This window comes from Anomaloglossus baeobatrachus, chromosome 6 (assembly GCF_048569485.1).
Source record: "Anomaloglossus baeobatrachus isolate aAnoBae1 chromosome 6, aAnoBae1.hap1, whole genome shotgun sequence".
NCBI lineage: Eukaryota > Metazoa > Chordata > Amphibia > Anura > Aromobatidae > Anomaloglossus > Anomaloglossus baeobatrachus.
This window is the reverse complement of record NC_134358.1, coordinates 35,794,848-35,808,703: the sequence shown is the minus strand read 5'-3', so window position 1 is coordinate 35,808,703 and position 13,856 is coordinate 35,794,848. Positions and strand designations below refer to the sequence as shown.

Below are 13,856 nucleotides of genomic sequence, written 5' to 3'. Positions count from 1 at the left end.
TGCCCAAAGGCGGGGAGGCAGACGCGGGACGCTGATTGGTCGCTGGAACCACAGACGTTTTGGAGGTGTGAGTATAGGCTTATTTATTTTTAAAGGGACAAACAAGGGGAATGAGAAGGGGTTGTCAAAGTAGTGGATATTCTCTTTATCTTCTCTCCATTTGCTAAGCTAGTGAATACTGCTCTCTTCCTCCACCATGCTTTACACTGCAGCTCTGCTTGCTCTGATAGACTACTTTTGTTTAAGCACAAGCTCAGCAAGAGGTCACTTGTAGGGATCAGCTTGTATATAGCTATGGCGTCTGGTGTTTTTAGTGTAGGACATATTAACAAGACGTATATTTGCGTGCAGCACGGCCAGCAGCTGTACCGGCACGTATATCTGGGCTGCAAAGAAGAGGACAACGTGCATAAGAACTACGAGCTCCTGTACACCGCCCTAGCTCTGGTGACCATCGAGCTGGCCAACGAAGAAGTGGTGATCGACCTGATACGGGTGGCTATTGCATTACAGGTGCCATATTTTATTTATTTCAAATTTGTATTTCTTATTTTAATATTATTATTTTTTTATTTTATTTATTATTATTATTTTTTTTTTTAAGAATTAAGTGAATGTCCACTACTGAAAACCATGGGTCCAGTAATCAGCACTGGTTAAAAAGTTATAGTCTTCATAGATGACTATTCTCAGATAGGTCTTATAAATATAAGCATTTTTGCACTTTACCGCTTTATAAAATTTACAGCCGTTTTGGAGATATTAACACTTGTTTTTTTTTTTTTTGCAACTTGTTGCCTAGAAGACCGACCACCGCTGCGGCCTAGTTTGTAATAGCTGAAGCTGGTAGTGATTAGGAGTTAACAGCGCACTCCAGCAATGCTGGCCAGCTTTGAAACAGTGCTTACAAGCTTGATAGAAAAGAACTTGTAAGCACTGCACTTACCTTGCTGTTTATCATTGGTGGTCGGTTTCCAAGGCAACAAGCTGTAAATAAAATTAATAAAGTATGGCTGAAATTGTTAACAAGTGGTAAATTGCTCTTATAGTTCATAAGTTCTATCCAGCAATAACCTTGTATGAAAATGGAAAGAAACGTTTAATTTCTTAATATAGGTCACTGACCTCGGTGCCGAGAGATGGGCGGGATTATGGGTGTGGGGAGCAGTGAATATTCATTTTCTTTTAATGGTGGACACAAGTGATCACCCCAGTGGCATTCCTGCTTCCGCCTCCTGTGACCCCACGCCAGCACTTTCCTCCCAAATTTGGGGGGGGTGGGGGGGTGAGGGGGGGTCTAGGAAGGCGCTTTAAGTCTGGTACATGCAATATCTCGCGCGTTTCAGGATTTCACCCACCCAAAACAAACCATTGATAAGCACCTGTAGCTCTTTTAACCCGCTTTACCCCCGGGTGATTTTCCGTTTTTTTGGGTTTTTTTCCCTCACCTTTTTTCTGTCAATCTTGCCATATGAGGGCTTGTTTTTTGCAGGACGACTTGTACTTTTATATGAAACCATACGTTTTACCAAATAGTGTACTGGAAACCAGCATAAAAAAAACTCGAGTGCAGAAAAACTGCAAAAAAAAGTGCAATTGCACAATGGTTTATGAGATATTTTATTCACCATGTCCACTATATGATAAAACTGATATGTGGGTGTGATGTCTCAGGTCAGTGCGAGTTTGTAGACCCCAAACATGTATAGGTTTACTTTTATCTAAGGGGTTAAAAAATTCACAAGTCCAAAAAAGTGGCACACTTTTTGCGCCATTTTGTGAAACTCGTAGCGTTCTCATTTTTCGGGATCTATCGCTCAGTGACTGTATATTTCTTTGTCGCTCCATTGGGAGACCCAGACAATTGGGTGTATAGCTTCTGCCTCCGGAGGCCACACAAAGTATTACACTTTAAAAAGTGTAACCCCTCCCCTCTGCCTATACACCCTCCCGTGCATCACGGGCCCATCAGTTTTATGCTTTGTGTTGAAGGAGGCACACATTCACGCAAGCTCCACATTTTAGTCAGCAGCAGCTGCTGACTTCATCGGATGGAAGAAAAGAGGGCCCCAGGGCCCCCGGCATGCTCCCTTCTCACCCCACTATGGTCGGCGGTGCTGTTAAGGTTGAGGTACCCATTGCGGGTACAAAGGCTGGAGCCACATGCCGTTATCCTTCCCCATCCCTTAGTGGCTCTGGGAGAAGTGGGATCCTAACCGGTCACCATGCACTGGGACCGGGCTCCCTCCGCAGCCCCTGAGGGAATCTGACGGACAGGAGACTGGATATCATCAGGGACAGGCCCTGCTTCTCAGAGGTACTCTGTGTCCCCTTGGGGACGGCGCATAGAGCGCCTGTGTATCGGACGCTGCAGCAGCTGCTGTGTGTTTGGTGTCGCCGGGACTACCGCGCCGACCGCGCCTGTTTGCCGGCCACGCTTCTAAATTTAGTCCCCGGCTTCTGCGGCCTAGTACCGCATATTCCCGCCCCCGGGCCTGCCAGTCAGGGGTAAGGGCGGGACGCTAGACTGGACGTCAGCGGTGAGGGCTGGAGCATACTTAGTATCCTCCTCCCCCCTCACTGAGCACCGTGGGGCACCAGATTCCCGCACTTTCTGAGGCACGCCCACGGCTCCCTCCTCCTCTCAGAACGCTGGCAGCCATTGTTATCATCGCTGCTGCCGGTGGAGAACTTCAGACAGAGCTCCACAACTCTGGGAGGCCCAGGCAGGGAATCTGGTGGACACACAACCGCTGAGCGCGGTCGGTAAGCCGCACCAGTTAAGGTGCTGGCTCCCCTGGGTGCCGAAGTGTATATATATATCCATATTGTGTATACATTTGCTCTGTTCGGCCGCATTATTTGCTTTGGCTATATACCCTCACTGATTGCTCTAAGAGGAGACAACAGCATGTCGTCTGCAAAAAGCAAGGGTGCCAAGGCACAGGCTTATTTTGCAACTTGTACCTCTTGTGCGGCTATGTTACCTGCAGGTTCCACCTACCCTCATTGTGTGCAATGCTCGGCCCCTGTGACACTCACTCAGCCGGAGCCTCAGGCACTGGTGGGACCCTCGGCCCAGGTAGAACCACCGGCTGCCACTGTCCAGGTGGCAGGGACAGAGTTTGCAGTGTTGGCTGAGAAACTTTCTGAGTCTCTTTCACAATCCATGGCTCAGTCTATGGACAAATGGTCTGCTAAGATACTAGAAGCTTTGCAGTCCAGACCGGTAACACAGGCCCCGGGCACTGTTGAATCATTGCCCCCAGGCCCCCCTCGGTCGGCGCAGCAAACTGCTCCTGGGGTGTCTCCTAGGTCCCACGGTGAGGACTCCGACACGGACCGCAGTCCCAGACCGGCTAAACGGGCTCGCTGGGAACTTCCCTCGACTTCATCACACTGCTCAGGGTCTCAGCATGAGGACTCTATGGAGGATGAAGCGGAGGTGGCAGATCAGGACTCTGATCCTGACGTTGCTCTCAATCTGGATACACCAGAAGGGGACGCCATAGTAAATGACCTTATAGCGTCCATCAACCAGGTGCTAGAACTTTCTCCTCCAACTCCAATAATAGAGGAGTCAGCTTCACAGCAGGAGAAACACCAGTTTAGGTTTCCCAAACGTACACGGAGTGAGTTTTTCGATCACTCCAACTTCAGAGATGCGGTCAAGAAGCACCGAGCATTTCCGGACAAGCGCTTTACTAAACGCCTCAATGACACACGTTACCCCTTCCCCACTGAAGTAGTTAAGGGTTGGGCTCAGTGTCCCAAGGTGGATCCTCCAGTCTCCAGACTGGCGGCTAGATCTATAGTAGCAGTGGCAGATGGTTCATCGCTCAAAGATGCCACTGACAGGCAAATAGAGCTCCTCATGAAATCCATCTATGAAGCCATAGGCGCGTCTTTTGCTCCGGCATTCGCAGCTGTATGGGCACTCCAAGCTATCTCAGCTTGCCTGTCTGAGATTAATGCAGTCACACGTGCCTCTACTCTGCAGGTTGTGTCTTTAACCTCTCAGGCGTCGGCTTTTTCGTCCTACGCCATGAACGCTGTCCTGGACTCTGCGAGCCGTACAGCGGTAGCATCCGCCAATTCAGTGGCAGTCCGCAGGGCCATGTGGCTACGCGAATGGAAGGCAGACTCTGCTTCCAAGAAGTTCTTAACCGGTTTGCCATTTTCTGGCGACCGTCTGTTTGGCGAGCAATTGGATGAAATTATTAAACAATCCAAGGGAAAGGACTCGTCCTTACCCCAGTCCAAACCAAACAGACCTCAGCAACGGAAGATACAATCGAGATTTCGGTCCTTTCGGCCCTCAGCCAGATCTCAATTCTCCACGTCCAACAGGCCACAGAAGGGCCAGAGGAACTCTGACTCATGGCGGTCTAAGTCACGTCCTAAAAAGACCGCCGGAGGAACCGCCCCCAAGGCGGCCTCCTCATGACTTTCGGGCTCCCCAAACCGCATCCTCGGTCGGTGGCAGGCTCTCCCGCTTTTGCGACGCCTGGTTGCCACATGTCCAAGACCGATGGGTGAGAGACATTCTGTCTCACGGTTACAGGATAGAGCTCAGCTCTCGTCCTCCGACTCGTTTCTTCAGAACATCTCCGCCCCCCGAGCGAGCCGATGCTCTTTTTCAGGCGGTGAACACTCTGAAGGCAGAAGGAGTGGTGATCCCTGTTCCCCTTCAAGAGCGTGGTCGCGGTTTTTACTCCAACTTGTTTGTGGTGCCAAAAAAGGACGGATCATTCCGTCCCGTTCTGGACCTCAAATTGCTCAACAGACACGTGAAAACCAGACGGTTCCGGATGGAATCTCTCCGCTCCGTCATCGCCTCGATGTCCCAAGGAGACTTCCTAGCATCAATCGACATCAGGGATGCTTATCTCCACGTACCGATTGCACCAGAGCATCAGCGCTTCCTGCGTTTCGCCATCGGAAACGAACACCTTCAGTTCGTGGCACTGCCTTTCGGCCTGGCGACAGCCCCACGGGTCTTCACCAAGGTCATGGCAACAGTGGTAGCAGTCCTACACTCTCAGGGACACTCGGTGATCCCTTACTTAGACGATCTTCTAGTCAAGGCACCCTCCCGGGTGGCATGCCAACACAGCCTGAACACTGCTCTGGAGACTCTCCAGAGGTTCGGGTGGATCATCAATTTCCCAAAGTCAAAATTGACACCGACACAATCGCTGACTTACCTCGGGATGGAGTTTCATACTCTCTCAGCGATAGTGAAGCTACCGCTGGACAAACAGCGTTCACTACAGACAGGGGTGCAATCTCTCCTTCGAGCCCAGTCACACCCCCTGAGGCGCCTCATGCACTTCCTAGGGAAGATGGTGGCAGCAATGGAGGCAGTTCCATTTGCGCAGTTTCATCTGCGTCCACTCCAATGGGACATTCTACGCAAATGGGACAAGAGGTCGACGTCCCTCGACAGGAACATCTCACTCTCTCGGGCAGCCAAAGCCTCTCTTCAGTGGTGGCTTCTTCCCATTTCTTTGTCGAAGGGAAAATCCTTCCTGCCCCCATCCTGGGCTGTGGTCACGACGGACGCGAGTCTGTCAGGGTGGGGAGCGGTCTTCCTCCACCACAGGGCTCAGGGAACCTGGACTCCGGCAGAGTCCTCCCTTCAGATCAATGTTCTGGAAATAAGGGCAGTGTATCTAGCCCTAAAGGCGTTCCAGCGGTGGCTGGAGGGCAGGCAGATCCGAATTCAGTCGGACAACGCCACGGCGGTGGCGTACATCAACCACCAAGGCGGCACACGCAGTCGTCAAGCCTTCCAAGAAGTTCGGCGGATCCTGCTGTGGGTGGAAGCCACAGCCTCCACCATCTCCGCAGTTCACATCCCGGGCGTAGAAAACTGGGAAGCAGATTTTCTCAGTCGCCAGGGCATGGACGCAGGGGAATGGTCTCTTCACCCGGACGTGTTTCAAGAGATCTGCTGCCACTGGGGAACGCCGGACGTCGACCTAATGGCGTCCCAGCACAACAACAAGGTCCCGGCATTCATGGCACGGTCTCAAGATCACAGAGCTCTGGCGGCAGACGCATTAGTTCAGGATTGGTCGCAGTTTCGACTGCCTTATGTCTTTCCTCCTCTGGCACTGCTGCCCAGAGTGTTACGCAAGATCAGGTCCAACTGCCGCCGCGCCATCCTCATCGCCCCAGACTGGCCGAGGAGGTCGTGGTACCCGGATCTGTGGCATCTAACGGTGGGTCAACCGTGGGCACTACCATACCGACCAGACTTGCTGTCTCAAGGGCCTTTTTTCCATCTGAATTCTGCGGCCCTCAACCTGACTGTGTGGCCATTGAGTCCTGGATCCTAGCGTCCTCAGGGTTATCTCAAGAGGTCATTGCCACTATGAGACAGGCCAGGAAACCGACGTCCGCCAAGATCTACCACAGGACGTGGAGGATCTTCTTATCCTGGTGCTCTGATCAGGGTTTTACTCCCTGGCCGTTTGCCTTGCCCACTTTTCTGTCTTTCCTTCAATCCGGAATGGACAAGGGTTTGTCTCTCGGCTCTCTCAAGGGACAAGTATCGGCGCTTTCCGTGTTTTTTTTCAAAAGCGTCTAGCCAGGCTTCCGCAGGTCCGCACGTTCCTGCAGGGGGTTTGCCACATAGTCCCACCTTACAAGCGTCCGCTAGAACCCTGGGATCTTAACAGGGTGCTAACGGCCCTTCTGAAACCACCTTTCGAGCCGATGAGGGATGTTTCTCTTTCACGCCTTTCGCAGAAGGTGGTCTTCCTAGTGGCAGTCACGTCACTTCGGAGAGTGTCTGAGCTAGCAGCGCTGTCATGCAAAGCCCCCTTCCTGGTGTTTCACCAGGATAAGGTGGTTCTGCGTCCGGTCCCGTAATTTCTCCCTAAGGTGGTATCCCCTTTTCATCTCAATCAGGATATCTCCTTACCTTCTTTTTGTCCTAATCCAGTTCACCAATGTGAAAAGGATTTGCACTTGTTAGATCTCGTGAGAGCACTCAGACTCTACATTTCTCGCACGGCGCCCCTGCGCCGTTCTGATGCGCTCTTTGTCCTCGTCGCTGGCCAGCGTAAGGGGTCGCAGGCTTCCAAGTCAACCCTGGCTCGGTGGATCAAGGAACCGATTCTTGAAGCCTACCGTTCGTCTGGACTTCCGGTTCCTACAGGGCTGAAAGCCCATTCTACCAGAGCCGTAGGTGCGTCCTGGGCATTGCGGCACCAGGCTACGGCTCAGCAGGTGTGTCAGGCGGCTACCTGGTCGAGTCTGCACACTTTCACAAAACACTATCAGGTGCATACCTATGCTTCGGCGGATGCCAGTCTAGGTAGGCAGATCCTTCAGGCGGCGATTGCCCACCTGTAAGAGGGGGTCGTTTTTACGGCTCTTTTAATCGAGGTATTCTTTACCCACCCAGGGACTGCTTTTGGACGTCCCAATTGTCTGGGTCTCCCAATGGAGCGACAAAGAAGAAGGGAATTTTGTTTACTTACCGTAAATTCCTTTTCTTCTAGCTCCTATTGGGAGACCCAGCACCCGCCCCTGTTCCCTTCGGGCTGTTGTTCTTTTGTGTACACATGTTGTTCATGTTGAATTGTTCTTTGGTTCATGGTTTCAGTTCTCCGAACATCCTTCGGATTGAGTTTACCTTAGACCAATTTATAAGTTTCCTCCTTCCTGCTTTGGCACCAAAACTGATGGGCCCGTGATGCACGGGAGGGTGTATAGGCAGAGGGGAGGGGTTACACTTTTTAAAGTGTAATACTTTGTGTGGCCTCCGGAGGCAGAAGCTATACACCCAATTGTCTGGGTCTCCCAATAGGAGCTAGAAGAAAAGGAATTTACGGTAAGTAAACAAAATTCCCTTCTTTTGCGTCTCGAGCTGACGTTTTTAACGGTACCATTTTTGCGCAGATGCTACGTTTTGATCGCCTGTTATTGCATTTTGCGCAAACTTTGCAGCGACCAAAAAACAATTTTGGCGTTTGGAATTTTTTTGCCGCTACGCCATTTACCGATCAGATTAATTGATTTTATATTTTCATAGATCGGGCATTTTTGAACACTGCGATACCAAATATGTGTATATTTTTATTTTTTTTTTTATTTTATTTTTTTTTAAACCCTTTAATTTTCAATGGGCCGAACGGGGGTGGGGGGGGGGGTGATTTGAACCTTTTTATTTTTGTTTTTGTTTTTTTGTTTTTTTTTAATTCTTTAAAACTTTTTTAACTTATTCCCTAGGGGAATATGACGATCAGCAGTCTGATCGCTCTTCTATTTCTCCAGATCACAGCTACATAGCTGAGATCTGGAGAATTCTGCTTTACTCTCACACACTGCCCTCTACGGGCAGTGAGAGAAAGTGACTCAGTGTCATCACATGAGCGTGTGCTTCCGATGGGGGTGGGTAAGTTATCCTTATGACAGTGCGCTGTTACATCTCACTGTCAGAATTTGACAGCAAGATGTAAGTGGTTAATAGGCGTGGGTGGAACACGATTCCACTCTCGCCTGGCAGGCACACATGTCAGCTGTTGAAATCAGCTGACATGTCCACAGATTGGCACGGACTGCCCATGGCATCCTGCAGAGATTAACCTCACACGATCCATGACGTACCCAGTATGTCATGTGTTGGGAAGAGTTTAAAGCAAGTCCAGCAATACCATTACATGGCCGTTCCATTCCTCTGTTACAGAGAATTCGAAGTTTGAATTGATGTGCAAATGTCTACGGTAGATCTGAAGCCTCCGTCACTCCAGCTCTATTCCCCGCCGGGTGCCGCCACCTCCCCTTTCCTTGAACTCACACATCATAGAGGCTGTCAGTCACGCAGGAGGAGGCAGCGCTGGGCGGGGAATAGAGCTGGAATGACAGAGGGACAGATCTACCATAGATATTTGCATATGTACTCAAATGCTGATTTCTCTGTAACAGAGGGACGGACCGATCATGTAACGGTATTGCTGGACTTGTCTTTGAAAGCGCTACATGAGAATATAAATAGTTTAGGGGGTAAAATCCGGCTGACATATTCCCTTTAACCCATAATTCTCCTCCTGATGTTTTCCCTATAGGACCTGGCAATCACAAATGAAGACAACCTGAAGATGTTCAGCCGCTGCAGCATCATGGCTCTAGTCGCAGCATATCTCAACTTCCTCAGCCAAATGATAGCCGTTCCCGCATTCTGCCAGCATGTCAGCAAGGTAATGTCCTAAATCACTGATCTCCAAACTTTATATGGATAAATGGAAAAAAAATGGTGTATGTATGTTTATAGATATATACACTTATTTATTTGCATTAATAACCTTAAAATTCCAGATTTTTTTTTAAACCACACCCCTTTCCCAGATGAGCCACGCCCATCACGTAAAAGCACAAATTGAGTTCTAAGACCAAATGTGACAATTTGCACCAAAATTATTGGATCCTTGTATAATACACCGCTTTCTTATCCCTGAGTGTTGTAATCAGATAATTCTGAGCATTAATATCTTCATTTATCCCACAGGTCATAGAAACAAGGAACATGGAGGCCCCCTACTTCTTACCAGAAGTCCTGTTCAGAGATAAGTGCAGGTAATACGTTGCCAGACAATAATCCTCACACAATAAAGTGATAGAAGCCGGAGCTGCTTCACCCTCTTCCTACCAGTTGATTTTTTTTTTATTTATTATTATTATTATTATTATTATTATTATTATTATTATTATTAATAATAATAATAATAATAATAATAATAATAATAATAATATTTTATTTTCTTGCAATTTTGTTTTTCTTTGTCGCTCCATTGGGAGACCCAGACAATTGGGTGTATAGCTTCTGCCTCCGGAGGCCACACAAAGTATTACACTGAAAAAGTGTAACCCCTCCCCTCTGCCTATACACCCTCCCGTGGATCACGGGCTCCTCAGTTTTATGCTTTGTGTGGAAGGAGGCACACATCCACTCATGCTTTCCCATTTTAGTCAGCAGCAGCTGCTGATTTTATCGGTTGGAAGAAAAGAGGGCCCCCACAGGGCCCCCGGCATGCTCCCTTCTCACCCCACTACGTCGGCGGTGCTGTTAAGGTTGAGGTACCCATTGCGGGTACAGAGGCTGGAGCCACATGCCGTTTTCCTTCACCATCCCTTAGAGGCTCTGGGAGAAGTGGGATCCTGACCGGTCATCCATTTACTGGGACCGGGCTCCCTCCGCAGCCCCTGTGGGAATCTGCCGGACAGGAGTCTATGTATCCTCAGGGACAGGGCCCTGCATCTAAAGGTACTCTGTGTCCCCTTGGGGACTGTGCATGGAGCGCTTGTTTCACAGACGCTGCAGCAGCTGCTGGTTTGTGAAGACCGGGACTTCCGCGCCGACCGAGCCTGTTTGTCGGCCGCGGTATTAAATTTAGTCCCCGGCTTCATTGCGGCCTAGTACCATAACTCCCGCCCCCGGGCCTGCCAGTCAGGGGTAAGGGCGGGACGGTCGACCTGACGTCGGCAGTGAGGGCTGGAGCATACTTTAGGTTTCCTCCCCCCCCCCCTCACTGATCACTGTGGGCCCCAGATTCCCGCACTTTACTAGTCGCCGCCCACGGCTCCCTCCTCCCCTGAGAGCTCCGGCAGATATTTTTACACACATTCTGCCGGTGGAGGATTTTCAGGAACGAGCTCTGCAGCTCTGGGAGACCTAAGGCAGGGAATCTGGAGGACACACACTCCGCTTTGGGCGGTCGGTAAGCCACACCGGTCACCCGGTGCTCGTCCCCCTAGGGTGCCGGAGAGTATATATATATATATATATATATATATATATATATATATATTTTCTCTGTTCGGCCGGGTTGTTTACTTTTGGCTATATACCCTCAGTGATCACTCTCCTAGGAGACAACAGCATGTCGTCCACAAGGAGCAAGGGCGCTAAGGCAAAGGGTTTTTTTGCAACCTGTACCTCTTGTGGGGCTATGTTACCTGCGGGTTCCACCTACCCTCACTGTGAGCAATGCTCGACCCCTGTTGCACTTGCTCAGCCGGAGCCTCGGTCACTAGTGGGCCCCTCGGCTCAGGCAGACCCTCCTGCTTCCACTGTCCAGGCGGCAGGGACAGAGTTTGCAGTTTTTGCTGAGAAACTCTCTGAGTCGCTTTCACAATCCATGGCTCAGTCTATGGACAAATGGTCTGCCAAGCTACTAGAAGCCTTGCAGTCCAGACCGGTCCTTACACAGGCCCCGAGCACTGTTGGATCATCGCCTCCAGGCCCCTCTCGGTCTGCGCCGCAGCGTGCTCCCGGGGTGGCCCCTAGGTCTCACGTGAAGGACTCCTGCACGGACCACAGTCCCAGACCGGCTAAGCGGGCTCGCTGGGAATCTTCCCCGACTTCCTCACGCTGCTCGGGGTCTCAGCTTGAGGACTCTCTGGAGGACGAGGCGGACGTCGCAGCTCAGGGCTCTGACCCTGACGTTGCCCTCAATCTTGATACACCTGAGGGGGACGCCTTAGTAAATGATCTTATATCGTCCATCAACCAGGTGCTAGATCTTTCTCCCCCACCTCCACCTATAGAGGAGTCGGCTTCGCAGCAGGAGAAACACCAGTTTAGGTTTCTCAAACGTACACGGAGTGCGTTTTTCGATCACTCTAACTTCAGAGATGCTGTCCAGAAGCACAGAGCATTTCCGGACAAGCGCTTTACTAAGCGCCTTAATGACACACGTTACCCCTTCCCCTCTGACGTAGTTAAGGGTTGGGCTCAATGTCCCAAGGTGGATCCTCCAGTCTCTAGACTGGCGGCTAGATCTGTAGTATCAGTTGCAGATGGCTCATCGCTCAAGGATGCCACTGACAGGCAGATAGAGCTCCTGGTGAAATCCATCTATGAAGCCACAGGCGCGTCTTTTGCCCCGGCCTTTGCAGCCGTGTGGGCACTCCAAGCTATCTCAGCTTGTCTGTCTGAGATTAATGCGGTCACACGTACCTCTGCTCCGCAAGTTGCGTCTTTGACTTCTCAGGCGTCGGCTTTTTCGTCCTACGCCATGAACGCCGTCCTGGACTCTGCTAGCCGTACAGCGGTAGCATCCGCTAATTCGGTGGCAGTCCGCAGGGCCATGTGGCTGCGCGAATGGAAGGCAGACTCTGCTTCCAAGAAGTTCTTAACTGGTTTGCCGTTTTCTGGCGACCGATTGTTTGGCGAACGATTGGATGAAATTATTAAAGAATCCAAGGGAAAGGACTCATCCTTACCCCAGTCCAAACCGAAGAGACCTCAGCAACGGAAAATACAACCGAGGTTTCGGTCCTTTCGGCCCTCAACCAAGTCCCAATCCTCCTCGTCCAACAGGCCAGAGAAAGGCCAGAGGAACTCCTATGCGTGGCGGTCTAAGTCATGCCCCCAAAAAACCGCCGGAGGCACTGCCTCCAAGGCGGCCTCCTCATGACTTTCGGCCTCCCCGAACCGCATCCTCGGTCGGTGGCAGGCTCTCCTGCTTTTGCGACGCCTGGTGGCCACATGTCCAAGACCGATGGGTGAGAGACATTCTGTCTCACGGTTACAGGATAGAGTTCAGCTCTCGTCCTCCGACTCGTTTCTTCAGAACATCTCCGCCCCCATCTCGGGCCGGCGCACTTTTTCAGGCTGTGGGCGTTCAGAAGACAGAAGGAGTGGTGATTCCCGTTCCCCCTCAGGAACATGGTCACGGCTTCTACTCCAACTTGTTCGTGGTGCCAAAGAAGGACGGATCATTCCGCCCCGTTCTGGACCTCAATCTGCTCAACAGGCATGTGAGCACCAGAAGGTTTCGGATGGAATCTCTCCGCTCGGTCATCGCTTCGATGTCACAAGGAGACTTCCTAGCATCAATCGACATCAAGGATGCTTATCTCCATGTGCCGATCGCACCCGAACATCAACGCTTCCTGCGTTTCGCCATCGGGGACGAACACCTTCAGTTTGTGGCACTGCCTTTCGGCCTGGCGACAGCCCCACGGGTCTTCACCAAGGTCATGGCATCCGTTGTGGCGGTCCTACACTCTCAGGGCCACTCGGTGATCCCTTACTTAGACGATCTCCTAGTCAGGGCACCCTCCCGGGTGGCGTGTCAACACAGCCTGACCGTCGCTCTGGCGACTCTCCAGGAGTTCGGGTGGCTCATCAACTTCCCAAAGTCCAAGTTGACACCGACCCAATCACTGACTTTCCTCGGGATGGAGTTTCATACTCACTCAGCGGTAGTCAAGCTACCGCTGGACAAACAGCTTTCGCTGCAGACAGGGGTGCAATCTCTTCTTCGGGGTCAGTCACACCCCTTGAGGCGCCTCATGCACTTCCTGGGGAAGATGGTGGCAGCAATGGAGGCAGTGCCCTTCGCGCAGTTCCATGTGCGCCCACTCCAATGGGACATTCTCCGCAAATGGGACAGGAGGTCGACGTCCCTCGACAGGAACGTCTCTCTTTCCCTTGCAGCCAAAACCTCTCTTCAGTGGTGGCTTCTTCCCACTTCTCTATCGCAGGGAAAATCCTTCCTGCCCCCATCCTGGGCTGTGGTCACGACGGACGCGAGCCTGTCAGGGTGGGGAGCGGTTTTTCTCCACCACAGGGCTCAGGGAACCTGGACTCCGATAGTCATCCCTTCAGATCAATATTCTGGAGATAAGGGCAGTGTATCTAGCCCTAAAGGCGTTCCATCGGTGGCTGGAGGGCAGGCAGATCCGCATACAGTCGGACAACGCCACTGCGGTCGCGTACATCAACCACCAAGGCGGCACGCGCAGCCGTCAAGCCTTCCAGGAAGTCCGGCGGATTCTGCTGTGGGCGGAAGCCACAGCCTCCACCATCTCCGCAGTTCACATCCCGGGCGTAGAAA

General features: G+C 51.3%; 1 protein-coding gene across 2 annotated transcripts in view; it reads left to right on the top strand.

Moving 5' to 3' along the window:
* EFR3A (EFR3 homolog A) overlaps nt 1–13,856 on the top strand; it is a 157,771-nt gene that overhangs the window by 106,962 nt on the left and 36,953 nt on the right. For both annotated transcript variants that reach the window (XM_075352857.1, XM_075352856.1), the window contains exons 13-15: nt 352–513; nt 9,081–9,212; nt 9,521–9,588. In XM_075352857.1, coding sequence (XP_075208972.1) covers nt 352–513; nt 9,081–9,212; nt 9,521–9,588 — 362 coding nt within the window. The remainder of the gene's footprint in view (nt 1–351; nt 514–9,080; nt 9,213–9,520; nt 9,589–13,856) is intronic.